This window comes from Miniopterus schreibersii (genome assembly GCF_964146895.1).
Source record: "Miniopterus schreibersii genome assembly, chromosome: 4".
In the NCBI taxonomy this organism is placed as follows: Eukaryota; Metazoa; Chordata; class Mammalia; order Chiroptera; family Miniopteridae; genus Miniopterus; species Miniopterus schreibersii.
Window position 1 is genome coordinate 53,180,009 of NC_138105.1, and position 18,064 is coordinate 53,198,072.

An 18,064-nucleotide genomic window follows, 5' to 3' on the forward strand; every position below is an offset into this window, starting at 1 on the left:
TTCATGCATTATTATTATTATAATTTTAGATGTTAAGCTGCTCTATTCTTTTCTAAACTGGAGTAAGTAATGATCACTGCATTGTAAATAAAGATAGTTTGGTTCATTAAAAAATCATTAAATTTGCCAATATTATGTAATACGTTCAATTTTTTAAATGCACATTTAACATAAGATGAAATATATATGCTTAAAATTTTTAATAAAGTGAATTTGCCCATATATGATATGTAGCCAAATAAAATAAATTGAAAACAAGGAAAAAAATACACTATCTATTGTTGAAAATTAGAAGTTCTCTGTCTCGGTGGGCCCTGCAATAACACAGGTTGTTAAATGTGCCCTGTGCCTCAAACCCCATGTATAAGTGTGTTTTCTGCTCCTTAACAAGCACTGGACACCAGAACAGCTACCTTCAGAGCCATGATGAACATGGAGCAGAGTCCATTTATGGGAAGCCTGGTCAGTATACTCTGCTCCATAATAATCGCCCATACACTTCTCCTACTTACTCAAAAGGCAGAGCATGTTTATGCCATTCTGAGATAATTGCTTTATGTCTCAGGAATAGGATCATTATGCTTTAGTAGCCTTCTTACCAAAGATGAATTATTTTGCTATTATTTAAGGACCAGAATGTTCTCTGAGATCTAAATTTGGTTAGTATTTTTCTTCCTCATTAGACACTTCTCTTTATGTCTTTAACTTAAATCAGGTAAACTAAATATCAAGATAAAACTATGAATCCTACATATCTTGTCAGAGATCATCAAAATTGTATATACACAAATATATATATGCCATAAAACTACCATTGGAATATTTCTAATTTAATGTAGTTCCACAGAAAAGACATAGAAAACATGATTGAATTAAGATTGTTTAGATCTATATAATTCATAAAAACTTTACCTACTACCAGAGAAGTAAGTGATTAATAATTTCTGGATATATTATATTTTCTTTATCTCACTGGATAGAGTATTCAATAAAAATTGCAAAAGATACACATTTTTTGAGCATATACATATTTTAAAAAATTAATCACTTATTTTCCCCCAAAGTGCCAAAAAAAATTAATAATGTAATGAAATAGTAATAGAAAAGTCACCCTCTTCTCTAGTTATTAAAATATCCCATAGAATCAAAGTAGGGTAATCAAACCCAATTTAAAATATGCCAACAGAGAGATAATCATTTAGGTTTTAAATATTAAAGCAATCACACTAGAAATGGGATGATTTATTCCTCAAAAGAGAAAGATATGGCTGTCATTCTTACTCATGTGTATAACATGAAAAAGCAATATGTGTTTTGAAGTATATTCGTCATATTTAGGCATTCTAGTGCAGGAATTCACATGTCATGATGAGAAGAGAGGTGTGTGAATTTCTTCCATGATGTGTGTATTACCATTCAATGGTTGCCCACCCATGTGTTTCTAAATATTTGTAAAATGATTATCATAATGCCCTTTTAATCCAGCAATCTAACCTTAAAAAAAAAAAAAGAAAAGCAAATTTTGTAATCTCTCCTATACCATTTCAATGAGCTAACGATGGGGAAATAAAAGAAATGGGATGTGCGCCAATGAGGTTTTGTGAACAAGCCACTGCTTTTGTAGTTTACACGTAACACTGCCCATTTTCCCATATACAGATCTGTGGATCCACACACAGATGACTGTAAAATGAGAACATGCAGCAAAAACACGGTACCCCTCCAAGAAGGCGTGGAGTGATCGCAACCTCATGCATTTTATAGCCTCTCCATGGTGTGTACGATTTCACCAGGGAAATATAAGGTCAATATTCCAAGAACATTGCTCAAATATTTCACAGGCTTACGCCGATTTAAGTACCTGGCCTTGAGTCTTAAACTGCTCGGACAGGTAGTCGGCGGCTGCTAATGTCTTTAGAGTGAATTCATAAACACCATGAATGTCCACTTGAGACCTAAAATGCACAAAGTTGAAGCAGGTGAGTAACCAACCTTGGCGAAATATCGCATCCTTGCTGCATAAAGGCACCCAAGGAAAACCAGAGACTATTAAAAATCCCAAATTCATTAGTTGATTCACTACTTTGTGTTTCTCTTCCATCTTCAAACTCCTCAGTGTGCCACTCGTAGGGGCTAAATCTGCTGACCAGGAATAAAACTACACTGACCCCAATGTAGGCAAAAACAATGCACATCCAGATCTCATAGGCTAAAGGATCAAGAAATGAAAACACTCCTGGTTTGGACTTCTGAGGCTTCTTGATCATGATAGAGATCCCGAGGCTCATAAAGGGCTTTGAGAAGTCGATCACTTCTTCTCTCACAAGGGTAATAGTTAGTGGAGCAATTGCAATATCAGCTTTCTGTAAGGGAAACAAAGGAAAGTAATAGTACCTGGAGCCATGGTCAGAAAGGAATCATGGTTACATTACTGGATCAAAGGGGAAGGAAAGGAAATCAAGGAAATGGCCGTAATTATTTCCCTGGTAGAGACCCAGCAAAGAATAAACAAAAAAGCAACTCGTTCCCCAGATATCCCTCCTTTTGATAAATACATAGTACACCCATCTGGCTTGATTATGCTAATTCCATCTTTACACTGCATTTGTGCCTTTGCAGCCTTTGAACAACACATATGGCCCAGACTCTTCAAGACAGATGAAATGCCTGTCTCACTTAATCTGCACGTTTGCTTCTGACTTCATCTTTAATCTTCAAATGTTCGCAAGGAAATAGGGTAGTGTTCCTAGAGTAATGTGGGAAGCCAACAACCTCAGACAGGTACTTTGCAGGGAGGGGAGGCATTCTGTCAACAACAGTTCAAATTGAATGACTTTCTATGAGAAGAGCTATACTTACCCCATAGACAAGTTCTCCAACCATCCCATTCCAAATTTTCGTGTCTGCATCCCTGGCCCCATACTTGCCATCCCCAACAATTGTCAGCTTGTACTTGAACCCACAATGTTTGGCGATTTCTGCAGCCAAGTCAACACAGTAGCCCTCATAGCGCTCATTGCCGTCAAGCATCTCATGATTTTTCTTCATCATAACATATGGAGATTCCTATATGGAAAGGCAGTTGTTTAGTTGATAAAAAGCAGCTTTGTTAATGATTCACTCTCTGAATCAGATCATCTGGTTTAATAATTACCTGTTAGCTGGAATTGTAGAATATAGATGAAAAAATTAAGCACAATCCTTCTAAAAATGTCCTCAAATATCTATCATTATATTTCATTACATGGCTTATACCTAGCCATACCAAAGTAAACAAGAGACTCAAAAGCACAAACTGTTGGCATGTCCCCTTGTCGTGACTGTAATTCCTAGGGTTTAGAGAGGAAGAATTCTGCTCAACAGCTGTTTAATTCTACTCTGGACCCACCACACTCTTATTCTATGTTAAGGCTGTTCTGGCCACCATGGCCAGAAGAACACCTGAGGATCTAACAGTAAAGGTAGAAAAAGATCCCTATTGTACAGGACAAGGCCCGCCAAGCCCGCCCAATAATTACCGCTCCCCCTGAGTTCCTATAGAACAAAACAAACCAGTCATGCTCCGGTCAAGCATAACCCCATTACTCATTGTAAGACATTGTGTTTAAATCATCCCTTTTATGTTGCTAAAGGTTCCCCCTTGTTTCCTGTAACAAAAGCTGACAACCTAACAGATTATTAGAAGCCCCTTTACCGCAGGGCCTTTGTAGTTGCCTTTGTAGTTACTGAGTATAAAATGTGGAAAGAACTAAGGGTCGGGGCTGCAGTTCGGCTCTCACATGGGTGAGACGCTGCAACTGTCGCTGCTGGCCAGCCAATAAAGGCTCCAAAATTTAAACACAAACTCTGGTGGTTGTCTGTCGCGAGTCACTCCAGAACAAGGCTATGCCAATCCCAAGGACCACCATTCATCCCAAACCCTGACTCACTGCTGCTTCAAGCATAGGGTTCATATGGAAATCAGGTTGACCACTGACATGCAGACTAAAAAGATCATTGCCCTGGTGAAGTTCTGCTACCCCTCACACTTCATGTCTGGCTTCATCTATGAGATATAATAGCCTAGAATGATGCTACAAGGATATCTAGAGACTAGCTTCCTCCTATAAACATAAGAAATAGGAAACATGAAAAAAAATCATTCAACACAGCCCTAAATTTTCCACTGAAAAGTGGCACCGAGGATATATGGGGTCTTGGTGAGATAGTTCGCAATGGCATGATTAAGGCAAAATTCCTACTAAGACATTTCTAAATGCCAACCAATTTCCTTGTTAGCCTTTCTATATTTTCTCCTCAATATTGTAAGGATGATTCCCACAAAATACTACATCACTGCTTAGCAAAATTAAGTTGTTTTGCCATAAAATAAAGAACTATTAGTGAACTAATCTCCATTTCACTTCACCAACAGCTTGCCATGATGATTTAATCTCCCATCTTTCCAAACCTAGATGTTCAAGATCCAGTTCAATTTTATCTCATGCATTCAATACACATGTATTTAGCACAGGCTATGTGCCAACTACCATGCTGAGACTTGAGGTTAAAGAGAAGAGAGATTGCCCTTGCCCTTAAGGAGTTCATCTTTTATTATGAAGAAAGAGAAGTTGGCAACATTATTAAAATATGTAAAAGTTATAAAGATAAAAATGTACCCACAGTGGTCTGGGAATGGGAGGGTGAAGCACCTGAACAAATACAAGGAATCCTCTTTAAGATTTTCCCCAAGTGTTCACCTGGGTATGCACCAGGTTATGAATTCTCTGTCACGTTAAATTTCAGTCTTGAGGAGATGGGGAATATTGTTTAATGCTTTAGCTAGTGCTTGTGTGGTCTTTTTGACAGAGTAAATATTCAATAAATGATTAAAACATAGGAAAAGCAACACTGTAATAGTTATTCCCCTAAAATATAAAGGGTAATTCTAGTTGGCACATACCTTTCATAAAAAAAATAAAATAGAACATAGGCATATGTAGCTAATTACCAAAATTGTAGTGACAACGACAGTCTTATTCTCAAGCCCAGAGGTATCGTTTCCAGAAGGCAGCTCAGTAAGGGTAACAACCATTTTGTCTACTTCACTCCAGTATCCAATCTGAAAAAGGTTACAGAAGATGGCACATGGATAAATGACCTTTTTATCAGCAAAACATTTAATTATTTTCTAACCCATGCCTGAGTCTGAAATTACACCAATATCAACCAGGCTTCTTCTAAACAGCGATGTGTCCTTGATATATGTGAACCTACTAGGACTAGAGACTATGAAAACAAAGAATTCTTAAAACAGTTTGTCTCTTCATGTTCACTTGTCAGATTCTCCAAGAATCATTTTTTTGGGAGTGATCATATTGAAATATAAATAAAGTCCAAAGAATGGCACTTTAGTCATAAAAGTTAAAAAAAATAGATATTGAACAGATTGAACAGTTATATGCATATTTGCATCAGCTATGTTTTCTCTTCTGAACCATGAACTTTCAGCAACAGTTCTTTTTCTTCTCATTAGATCATTTTTTCTACCTTGGTCTAAAAAAAAACAACAACAGTATAACAGTTGTAGTTACTGTTCTATTTAAAGATTACATTTCAGTATTACTTACCAGAAATGAATAGAAATAATTTAGAAAAAACATATTAAAAATATGTCTGGTTCTGGAAGTTGTAAAACTCTGTCTCTCTGAATACACATCTCTGAGCCTTTGGCAGATGAGGGGCTGGGTTGGCTAACTCACCTTCTCACACAGAGAGAACTGCCCTTAAATCACTAATGATTTACCTTCCGGGGCCCATTCGTTTTGAGCTCCATGATGTTAATCGTATAGTTTATTCTTTTTCCATTCTGGTCAAACTTTATATTTCCTGAGAGGCCTTCAACCTGAACCTAATGAGGAAATGAGAAAGGAGACCAGTTACAAATGTACTTTAACCAAAGATACAAACTGTACAGATTACTCTCACTGGGCTCAAGGCAAGGAAACTACATTTATTCAACTTACCTTTGTATAGTTAGGAGATGCTGCTCCCTTTATATTAAACATAAGCAATAAAGCATGGACGACTAATTCGGCAGAAAAAAGTGGTAGCCATTGTTAAATCACATGAACAATCGTGTTGAGTGACTGACCTGTTTGAGGGCCCTTTCTATTTCTACACCTTGTCCCCAGGGGACTGCTGGGTTTGCCAGACAGTCTCCTGCGTTCCCCCTTCTGGAGATTTCAATTCTCTGCTTCCGTAGGTTTCGGAAAGCTTCGGTCATCACTTGAACAGCGTCATAAGTCAGAGCAGAAGTGTACTGAAAAGCATCACACACATTTCATGAGAATAGGGGAAACTCAAACTCACTCCACACTGGCAATCAAGACTGTAGTCGCCCACCACGCAGTACCATATTGAGTCAAAGAGTTTAGGCACTGTCTCTGCATCTAGAAACTTAAAAATCTAAGAGAAGCGATACAGAATATTGGGACTATGAAAGTTGCTCTTGACTCTCAATATTTTCTGTTATGTTAGCATCTCAGTAGTTGCAGGTGAGATCTTTTTATAATAATTATGTCAATGTTTTTGTCTTTTTCTAACCAGCTTCTCATTAAAGCATCACTTTATGGCCTGCTCTGGTGATACAGGACACTATCAAATCAATCAATAACTATTTGTCCGCTGTTTAATGAGAAACTCATTTGGCAATAAGAAAAAAATACTGATCAGTTTCACAATCTTTTATCTCTAATCAACCCTAGTAGACCTGCAATGGACTTTGGAGTGTTTGTTTTTAACTTCCCCTAAATGTTTATAGTGATCAAGTTGAAGAACCACCAATTTTGTAATTTCTATGCCCCCTTTATGTTTCAGCAGTCTATGGTAACATTGGTTCCAAACTTATAGCATTCAGATCCCATTAGCACAGCAAGATTATTACAGGAGCTAAGAACCAAGCAGAAAAAAAAAATCCTCCATGTGTATTAATCATTGCCAGTATTATTATGTGCATGCATATATACTGCCATCGATCAAAGGTATGATGACGCTTCCAGTAATAATAAATCACATTTTAACTTAAAAACTTTAATGAATGCTGAGGAAATTTCTGTGATTCAGTATCTTTTTAATCTGTAGGTGATAAAGGTAGGGTGCAGCTTGGGGGTGGGGGGTGGGATGGAGAACAATACCATACTGATTTTGTGACCTTCTAATGTTCTTAACCATGAATCCAAAATGAGCCACTTAATATTTCCAAATAATACTCCTTTCTTTAGTGACTTAGTTCTTCCACTCTCAAAAATGACTACAGTTATAACTTCTTTTCACAAATACCCACACCTCTGCATACTTCTCTTTGAATTCCTGCTGATTACCTTGCCTGGCATGTCGCTGAGAAAATAGAAACCATCAGACGAAACCCCTTATCTTTCAACCATAACACTGCTCAGGGCTCTATGTTCTCTGTTTCCCTCATGAGTTGGCAACATGTGAGATAACCTTACTCCTACATCAGGATATTGTACCAATATACATCCCAGAATAAACCTCATTTGATCATGGTGTGTAATCTTTTAAATGTATTGCTGTATCTGGTTTGCTAATATTTTGTTGAAAATTTTAACATCTATGTTCATCAGGGATAATGACCTATACTTTTACTTCTTTGTAGTGTTTTGGAATTAAGATAATGCTGTCCTTGTAAAATGCACTTGGGAGTCTCTCTCCTCTTGAATTTTTTGGAATAGTTTGAGAAGGATCAGTGTAATTCTTTGAATGTTTGGTAAAATTCACGTGTGAAGCCATCTAGTTCAGGACGTTTGATTGTTGGAAGTTTTTTTTTGTTTCTGCTTTAATTTCATTAGTTGAAATCTGTTTATGCAGAGTTTCTGCTTCTTCCTGATTCAGTTTTGGAAGATTGCATGTTTCTAGGAATTTATCCATTTCATCCAGATTGTCCAATTTTTTGGCATATAAATGTTCATAATATTTTCTTATAATAGTTTGTATTTCTTTGGTGTCAGTTATTACTTCTCCTCTTTCATTTATGATTTTATATATTCGGGTTCTCTCTCTTTTTTCCTTGATGGGTCTGGTTAAAAGTTTGTCAATATTGTTTATCTTTTCTAGGAACCATCTCTTGGTTTCATTGATCTCTTTCTTTCTGTCCATCAAAATTTGCTCTACATGTTTAGGTACATAAATGTTTGGGTACATAAATGTTTGGGTACATAAATGTTTGCAAGGGTTATATCCTCTTGTTGGATTGCTTCTTTTGTCATTATGTAGTGTCCTTCTTTATCTCTTACGATAGCTTTTGTTTTAAAGTTCTGTTTTGTCAGGTATAAGTATGGCTGCACTAGCTCTGCTGGGTGGGTCTACAGCAAGTCCAGAGGGTGGACCTATTGTTTCCCCCCAGGCTGATGGCATATGGAGGAGCCTGCTCAACCCAAGAAAGATGGTGTCTGTGATGTGGGGGAATAAATAAGCACGGCTATCTTGGTGGCTGTCCCTTCAGCTCTCTGCCCAGAGCCGCAAACCCCAGTCTTTTTTTATGCAATTCTAGTCCACTTAGCCCACCCTCTGCCAGAGCCCAGGGTGAGGGGCTGCAAACAAGATTCTGCGGTTTGGCCCGGTAAGAGGGCACCTGTGTATCTAGCAGACTCCTGTCTCCCCCTGATGAACAGAATCCTCACTGATTTTCACAATGAAATGTTATGTGGGCATCTCTTCCCAGCTCTGGTGCTCTGGCCTGGGGAGCCTGGCTTGGGTTTTAGACCCCATGCTTCTCAGAGAGAAACTCTGCAGCTGAGATATCCCTCCAGAATCTCAGCCACTGCCCTTTTTGTGTCTCCATCCTTTCTACCAGTCTCAATGTCCCTTTTTCTGTAAATCTTTGCTTATAAGACTTCTCCAGCTTGTCTTTAATTGGTTATTCAGATTGGTTGCTCTGTATTTTAATTGTAATTCCAGTTTTGTCCTGGGAGGAGGTGAGTGTAACATCTACCTACTGTGCCATGATCTTGGATCTCTTTTTCATAAGAAAATTTAAGAGGAGTGTCTAAATCTGACCTTCCACATCAACCCTCCTTGCTCTCTTTAAGTGGGCTCCTTCAGCCCGTGACTTTAAATAGTGTTCCTATGCTTAAACAGTACTCCCCAGTGATGCTCTTCCTGCCCAGCCCACTCCCAGCATTCTCTTTCACGTGCTCTTGTTTATTCCCTGCATAGTCTCTACCAGTATCTGGATATGTTGTTCAGGTTTTCTTCATTTGTCTCCTTCATCTCTATTCCCTACTGGAATATTTACTCTAGGAAAGTAGGAAACTTGTCTGACTCGTCTGTCACCACTGAGTTCTTAGAGTCCAGGGCAGGGCTGGGCACACTGAAGAGACTAAAGAAGGAAAGGAGGGAGGGAGGGAGGGAGGGAGGGAGGAAGGAAGGAAGGAAGGAAGGAAGGAAGGAAGGAAGGAAGGAAGGAAGGAAGGAAGGAAGGAAGGAAGGGAGGGAGGGAGGGAGGGAGGGAGGGAGGGAGGGAGGAAGGAAGGAAGGAAGGAGGGAAGGAGGGAAGGAGGGAAGGAGGGAAGGGAGGAAGGGAGGAAGGGAGGAAGGGAGGAAGGAGGGAAAAGAAGAATAGAGATCTTAATATGGGCCATCTTTATGGAACTCACATTCAATCCCAGTCAAGTGAAAAGATATATACACAGATAACTGCAATAAACCTATTATAGTGTTATGAATTGGTCTGATAGTGGATAGATGCCTGTCTTGTTTGTTTGTTTTTAATATGAGACATATTACAATAAGGTGAGTGAAAAAATGGTTTATATTGTATGAATTATCCCCTCCATGCATCCAGAATTTTTCAATTACAGTTTACATTTGATATTATTTTGTACTAGTATCAGGTGTACAGCCCAGTGGTTAGATAATCATATACTTTACAAAGTGTTTCCCCTGATATTTCCAGTACCGAACTCGCACTATACATAGTTATTACAATATTATTGATTATATTCCCTATGCTGTACTTTATATCCCATGACTACTTTGTAATTAAGTAGTCACAGAGAAGGCTGCTTTGTAATTAAGAAGTTTGTACTTCTTAATCCCTTCATCTTTTTCAGCCACTCTCCCAAACTCCCTCCCTTCTGGCAACCATCAGTGTGTTCTCTGTGTCTATGAGTCTATTTCAGTTTTGCTTGTTTATTTTGTTCTTTAGATTCCACATAGACGTGAATTCATATGGTATTTGCCTGCATCCAAATATTTTTAAACCTCCATTTTTTAATGCTAAAAATTGTAGTGTGAAATTATCATTCATTTAATCTGCATAAATTAGTTTAGTTGAATTGCTTTCATTTTATCATGTGAGTGAGTCAAATTTAGTGGGAAAGTTGGTAGGAAGAAAGAAGAAAAAGAGAAAATGATTTGAAGGCCATGTGCACTGTGACTGAGTACTGTTAACTCTAATAAGGTATTCATATTTACCTCTAAATTTTCCTATGGGAATTTCTTCTTATGTGCTAGTTAAGCAATGTCACTGCAGGCCTATATGTGAGTCTTTCTTTGCAGAGCTAGATTATCTACTGGAGGGCTGTGCTGGAGTTTCCTACAAATACCCAAACGAGACAGATCTCAATAAAACCCATTACCATGCCCCCTCCAAATTTGTAACTCTTTCCTTCAAACTGTGTATGCAAGAAATTAGCAAAACACAGTATGTTACAGATATATTTAGGCAATTTATATTCCTTGATTTAAAATGTAATTCATGGGAAACTATCCTAAGAAAATATTCTCAAATACAAAGAATTTTCATACAAAGAAACTAGTTTCAGTATTATTTATACTATGCAAAAATTAGAAACAACCTGTATCTCTGACAGTAAAGGGATGTTTAAAAACTGCTTTCTGCCTTGAGGACGTATTATGCAGCCATTAAGAAGTAAAACCAAAAAAAAAGTGATACTCATAAAGATTATGTAACAATGTGAATAATGCTAATTATGAAATAAGTGAAGAGATTATTACAACTAATTAAAAAATCTTTTTCTACAAAAAAAATGAGAGTAATTAAAAAAACACATGTTTATATACCTTCGACAAAAAAGGGAAAAAAATCTGAACAAAATTGTTTCAATACTAGGGAGGAAATATACATGATTATATTTATTTTCCAAGTATTCTATAAAACCCATGTACCATTTAGGAAAAAACCTATATTATATCAAAGCATTGTTTTAAGTCATATCTACCTAAGAAATGATGTCTTGGAAAAATAAGAGACATCAATCAGCATTTACCTGCCTCAGTTATGTTTGCTTCTATTCCCTTAAAGGAAAAGAAAACAAATTAATTTGCTTTCTTATACAGCAATCAGTTGGTGGCCAATGTAATCCTCACAGTAAAGGCTGGCTCACTGAGTAAGAATCAGAACTTAAATTAAATAAATTGAATATTTAAACAAGTATTGCTACTTGCATTAAAAAATTATAATAATAGTTAAAATCCAAAATCTCCACTGAATGAGCTTGCTTGCATTACTGTGAGGAATCTATAAAGCCATCTGCTAAATGTTTTAGAGCCCTATAAATGCTGGTGAACTACATTAAAAATAAGATTAGTTGGAATGAACTGAAACCATTTACAGTAGTTCCAGGTGGCATGTTATAATTATGATTCAGAGCATGTGCACACTAAGAAGAAAAATCCTTTCAACCTTTTTCAAATGTTCAAATCTAATCAAGTCTGAAGCTTATTATCATTTTAAATTAAAAGTCAAAATCATAGAAACTCAATTCTGGGCCAAGAGAAAAATCAACAGCCTCTGTATCCAGAATTCCATTTTGTTTACGTTCTGCATATGTGGCTCATTTCTTTTTTCGAAACAAATACATTCACATTTTGACTGGATAGCTAAATATTTCAGCTTTATTCTACCATTCACTCAACTGGACGTAAATTAATTTGAAGGGAACATGATGGCAACGCAACTATCTCTTTCTTCGAAAACAAATGCATCGTCCCTGCCCTGATGTTTATGTTCTGTGAAGTCCCTCTGAGCTGGGAGTTTATGTTCGGTGAGGGCCATTATGGTTTGCAGTGTTATATCACAACCACATCGTATCTAGGCTTGCAACCTTTATGCGGAAAAGTTTTTATGGGGAAATGTTTTTATGGTCCATTTTCCAAAGGCGCTTTTTATTCCATTCTAAATGTATATTTATTGATACTTATTTTTCTAAAGTAAAATGAAATATGCATTTTACATATGTTTGTTATGGACACTAGTCATCAGATATTATTCAGTAATATATTACTGTAATCACTCATACCAAAAAACGATATTCTGACCATCAAAAAAAGAGGAAATGAAAAGTAGTTCTATGTACCTTTAGAATTTAATGAACATACAAAAAGGGTAAATAGATTAAAACATAAAATTTTATGGGTCATCGTAAAGACAGTACCTGTTTCTAAATACATGTTATCTACACCATGCTAAAATAGAAAAAAATATATCACTCAAAAATGAAGTATTAGATGTTAGGTATTATGAAGTGTTACAAAATTTCCTGCTAATGGCCACTTTCCAATTTTTCCTTGGCATTCACAATTGGGTTGAGTATAGCTGAGAAAGCATTGCATCTAGCATCAACAGGTAGGGCTCAAGTCCTGATTTTATCATTTATTGCTCTGTCCCTTAGGCAATTTACTAAAGTATCAGTGTCCAAGGTTTCTTATCAATGAAGGAAAGAGAACAGTGCCTCTTCTATGTCAAAGGAGGGGTGGAAAGAAGGTAAAGAAAAGAGAAAATATTCATGTGGATCTAGTTCTCTATATGCCAAACCTGAGTTGAATAGTTCCCTAGTAAACCCTTCTTTAAAAAATCCTATACAACCAATACTTTTATTCCAATTTCATAGGTGAAAATTTAAAGTTATCAATTTATGTTTACCCACGGTTACAAACCTACATGATGAAGGTAAAATCTGAATCCAGATCTCTGTGTTTCTGGGCTCATGAGGGTGACCAGCTGTCCTGGCTTGCCTGGGACTGCCACAGTTTTAGAACAGAAAGTCTAGAGTCCCAGGAAACTCCTCAGACCCAGGCACAGAGGGATGACTGGTCCCTTGTTTGATATTTACACCTCAAATGTGTAAAGTTGCAGGAAATGAGAAGCTGGGTTGAGTTGTAAAATATGCTAAATATGAAAGTTTTTGACCAGCATTGTGCTTTCTTTTTTCCTATTATTACTATCTATCCTCATATGAAACTAGCTTCTTTTTACAGTGTTTTGAAAAACACTACCCCGATCTACAAAAGTCTGTGACCCAGCAAGTTCAGAAAACGATTCTCACATTGCTATATTAAAGGTCCTGAGACATCCTGCAGCAACATTCCAGTTTAACTTTGATCATTGCTGTCCAAACTAATTACCATTTTAAAAATTTCCTTAACACTAATTACTTTCCATAAAAATAGTGTTTCAAGTAACATACTTTGAGATGTTAAAAGTTTTATAGCCCAGTAAATTTTTTATAGCCATTTAAAAATAGCACTGATTATTTAGTTAAATAAAAGTATTATACGCTGAATTATGTTTCTCTGGATAATCTTATACAATATAATTCTCAGTTTCTTCATTCTACAAAATTATCAACAGGGTCGAGACTGACAAGCCCTGGGAAGAATAAGTGAGCCTATAAGGAAAACTTTAGAAAGCTTTTGTTAAGATTCCCAGCAATGTTTAAGAATCAGCTAGAGCCACAGGAAAAAGAATAGTATTAAATGCATTATAAACTAAGAATTATTCACTTGAGTTAATTTCAAATTCAACTGCAGTCTGCCCTCTGGAAAAGAGCTGTCAGTGATAAGGTCATCTTTAATTTCCTGCAAAACCTTCTGAATGTGCCCTTTGAAACTTCAAAAAAATCACAAAATCTTCATAAAAACTCAACATTAGTGGAGCAGCAGGGACTCTCATTCATTGCTGCCGGGGAATGCAAAATGGTATAACTGCTTTGGGAGACAGTTTGGCAGTTTCTTACAAAGCTAAACATCCCCTTACCATATGATCCAGCAATCACACTGGTAGATATTTACCCAAAGGAGTTGAAACCATATGTCTACTCAAAAGCCAGCGCACAGATGTTCGTAGCAGCTTTATTCATAGTTGTCAAAACTTGGAAGCAACCAAGATGTCCTTCAGTAGATGAATGGGTAATTAAATTGTGGTGCATACAAGTGATGAAAAATTTTCCATGCTCAAAAGAAATGAGTTATCAAGTCATGAAAATACCTGGAAGGACTTTAAGTGGATATCCTAAGTGAAAAAGCCAATCTGAAAAGGCTACATACTATATGATTCCATCTCTATGACACTCTGGAAAAGACGAAACTATGGAGAAAGTAAAAAGGTCAGTGGTTGCTAGGAGATAGGGGTGGAAGGAGTGATGACTAGGAAGAGCACAGAGGATTTTTAGAGCAATGAAAATACTCTGCATATAAAACTGTAATGATGGAAGCATGTTATTAGTCCAAAGCCATAGAATGTACACCGCCAAGAGTGAACCATAATGTAAACTATGGATTTGAGTAATATATGCCAATGTCGATTCATCAATTCTAATAAGTCTTATCACTCTGGTGAGTGAAGTTGATATTGGAGGAGGTCTACAAATGTGGGGAAAGAGAGTATGTGGGGAATCTCTGTAAATTTGCTCAATTTTGCTGTGAACCTAAATCTTCTCTAAAAAATAAACTCAACTAAAAAAATAACAATAACATCTTTTGTAAGCACACAAGCTGTATCACATTTCCAAGGCAAGAAACCAACATTAACAATTTTTATTATTCTCTATAAATAACACAAATCATTTTTAACCCACTGTGGTATTTTTCACCCAAGGCTCTTCATGTAAAAAGTATACACTTAAACAATATATTTTTGCCTAAATTTTCCAGTTAGCTGTTGACTCTGACTGAACATTGGACCTTGCTGTGAACCAAGACTTTTATATCCTGAAACTTTTGATTCACTTAAGGATTCAAATTTCTGATAAAACTAGTCAGATTCACCAAGATAGAAAAATATACTCAAATCAACACATTCTCTGGTTTTGATTCACTGAGGTAGGTAAAGATTTTCTTAGAAGCAGATCTTTTATTTTGCTGGTTACATAAATTTCTCTCCCTGACTCTCCCCACTTCCTGGAAATCTTCATACAAAAATAAAGTTCCTCATTTTTTCCCTAATCTATGAAAAATAAAACTAATTGTTTCCAGGGTGAGTTAGGATTTGATTTTGGCGGCTGGAGTTCAGAGACGATGACCTGCAAGCCACTACAATCTGAGAGACAGAGGAATCGTTAGGTGTTTCATAGATTCAGCAAAAATTACAAATGTAAGTGTATTTTTTTGTGTGTGCCTATATTAGCTCTTTAAATAACCATGGTATTAGAGATTTGGGAGCAATCTTAGAGATCTACAATAATTCCTTTAGAGATAAAGAAATGTGGAAATGAGATGAACCTATATATCCTGCATTATAATTTCAAATAATAATAATGGGTTTTATTTCTAATGGTGTAATATATATACAGGGCAGCAGTTTTTAAAAAATGAGAGCAGACTGGTGGTTGCCAGAGGGGAGGGGTGTTGAGGGACTAGATGAAAGTTTAAGGGATTAAGAAGTACAAATTGGAAGTTACAAAATAGTCATGGGGATGCAAAGTACAGCACATGATAACTATTTATGGTGCCAGGTGAGTGCTGGGAATATTGGGGGGAACCCTTTGTAAAGTATATGATTGCTTAACCACTGTGCTGTCCATCTGAAACCAATATAAAATAACACTGAAAGTAAAGTCTAATTGAGAAGAACAATTTTTTTTTTTTTAATATATCTTTATTGATTTCAGAGAGAGGAAGGGAGAGGGAGAGAGAGAGATAGAAACATCAATGATGAGAGAGTCATTGATCTGCTGCCTCCTGCAAGCCCCCAACTGCGGATCGAACCCGCAACCCGGGCATGTGCCCTGACCGGGAATCGAACCCTGGTCGCCTGGATCCTAGGTCGATGCTCAACTGCTGAGCCACGCCCAGCTGGGCAAGAAGAACAATTTTTTAATTAAAAATATATTTATATGTAATTTTATCAATATCAAATTATTAATTTATGGATTTATTTCAGTCATATACATATTTTTTAAACCACAAAATATAAGAAACTAAACATGTCAGTCAAGCTTCTAGGTTCTTGTTTGGCAAATGCTTTCATTTCAGAAGTAGGGGTTCCAATGTACCAGCTGTGGTTTTGGTCAGTTAAAATATTCAAGAAGCAAAATTAATTCTATTAGGCCACCAGGGCACTACTGAATGCACGACGCTAATTACTCGACTGAAAAAGATTATACTATTTTCAGACAGGCCTAATAAGTCTCTTAGGACAGCAATTTAGAAAGTTGGAGTCTGTGCTTTGAAGTAGTTTCTTGAGTAAAATGAGATTCTAGTGGGAAAGCCATTATTTATTTATTTTATTATTATTATTTTTTTTATCTGCACCCCAGCATATTTTTTCCACTGCTTTTTTTCAGAGAGAGTGGAAGGGAGAGAAAGAGAGAGAGGAACACTGATGTGAGAGAGGCATGTCAAGTGGCTGCTTCCCGCCCTTGGCCGGAACCAAACTTGGGACCCTTTGGTCCTGGGCTGGCGCTCTAACCACTGAGCAACTGGTAGGGCCAAAAGCCCTTCTTTAAATGCTCACAAATATCAGTCATATTATTGTTCAATTCAACACCAGCAAGGCATGGCGGACACAAAAGTCTAACTAAGGTATAAAGTTGTTGGTATACAAGGTAGAATGTACAGTTATACCTTGCAAGTTGTTGAAGACACCAAAAACACAGACAACCTTGTCTAAAAATAAAAATAGTTGCAAATTATTTTTGAGATACTGGCAAATCATCTTTATAATCTGCTGTCTCTTTGGAAAAAAAAAATAAGGAAGGTAAAATACCCATTTGAATTGTGCCCTTTAAACCCAGGTGCCATGGTGGTTCAGGTCCAATTACCACAGTCATTTTATATTTCATCAAGTAAAATAATGCTACTTTTCTGCCATGGCTGAACAAAAGAACACAACAAATGCTAGGGCAGAAATTTAAACCAAATTTTATAGCAGTGATAATTGCCTATTTTTTCTTTCTCAGTGATTTGATATTTTCAAAGTATTTATATTTTTCACTTCATTACTCTTCATTGCAACAAACACTCAGCATGTGCTTACTCTGTGCAAACCGCTCTGTAAGATTCGGGGCCAATAAGATACAAGTGATGCAGACTGCCTTTCAGATTCCGGTTTTTAATTGACAATTATCTTTCAGCTGAATACGTTATAAATGAATAGTAATGCTTTTTGCGATTATTATTTATTTTACAAATAAATTGAAAGAATTGGCAAATGCAGTGAATACATGTATTTCCCACCACCCCTGTCCCACAGCCACAATTCAGACAACTATCATCTGTTGCCCAGATTGTTTGCAATATCTTACTAAAAGCTCCCCTGCCATCACATGCACTCTCTGCAATCTATTGTCACCAGGGCAGGCACAATAATCTTCCTGTATCCAAACTATTATCATCAGTCACCTTCAGTAGTTCTCTGTTGCTCTCAGGATAAAACAAAAAATTCCTTAGAAACACAAGATCTGGATCCTGCATACTTCTAAAGTATTAGTTCTGAGAATTCGCTCAAAACACCTCTGTTCAACCTTCAGCCCTATAGATATATTTATATCTTCCTTGCACTGGGGACTTTACATATCTTATTTCCTCTCTGTGGAGCCATCGATCCTTCTTCCTCCTAATTCCTACGTCTTCTTCAGGTTTCAAATTCCATGTTGTTTCTTCTAAGAAGCCTTTTCTTGCTTCCAGAACTCAGGAGATTCTAATAGGAGCTAGCCCAGTGCCTTTACTTCCTTCTATTTGTTCATTCACAAAGCCTTTATTGCACAGCTACTACTTGCCAGGCCTTATTCTGGGAACTGGGGATCCACCAGTGGACAAACAA

At 36.8% G+C, this 18,064-nt stretch overlaps 1 protein-coding gene across 7 annotated transcripts in view; it reads right to left on the bottom strand.

The window, feature by feature from the left end:
• Positions 1–18,064, bottom strand: part of GRIA2 (glutamate ionotropic receptor AMPA type subunit 2) — a 117,311-nt gene that overhangs the window by 25,830 nt on the left and 73,417 nt on the right. For all 7 annotated transcript variants that reach the window (XM_081134341.1, XM_081134339.1, XM_081134340.1 and 4 more), the window contains exons 7-11: positions 6,134–6,301; positions 5,786–5,890; positions 4,991–5,101; positions 2,860–3,066; positions 1,993–2,363 (exon numbers count right to left, since the gene is read on the bottom strand). In XM_081134341.1, the coding sequence (XP_080990467.1) occupies positions 1,993–2,363; positions 2,860–3,066; positions 4,991–5,101; positions 5,786–5,890; positions 6,134–6,301 (962 nt within the window). The remainder of the gene's footprint in view (positions 1–1,992; positions 2,364–2,859; positions 3,067–4,990; positions 5,102–5,785; positions 5,891–6,133; positions 6,302–18,064) is intronic.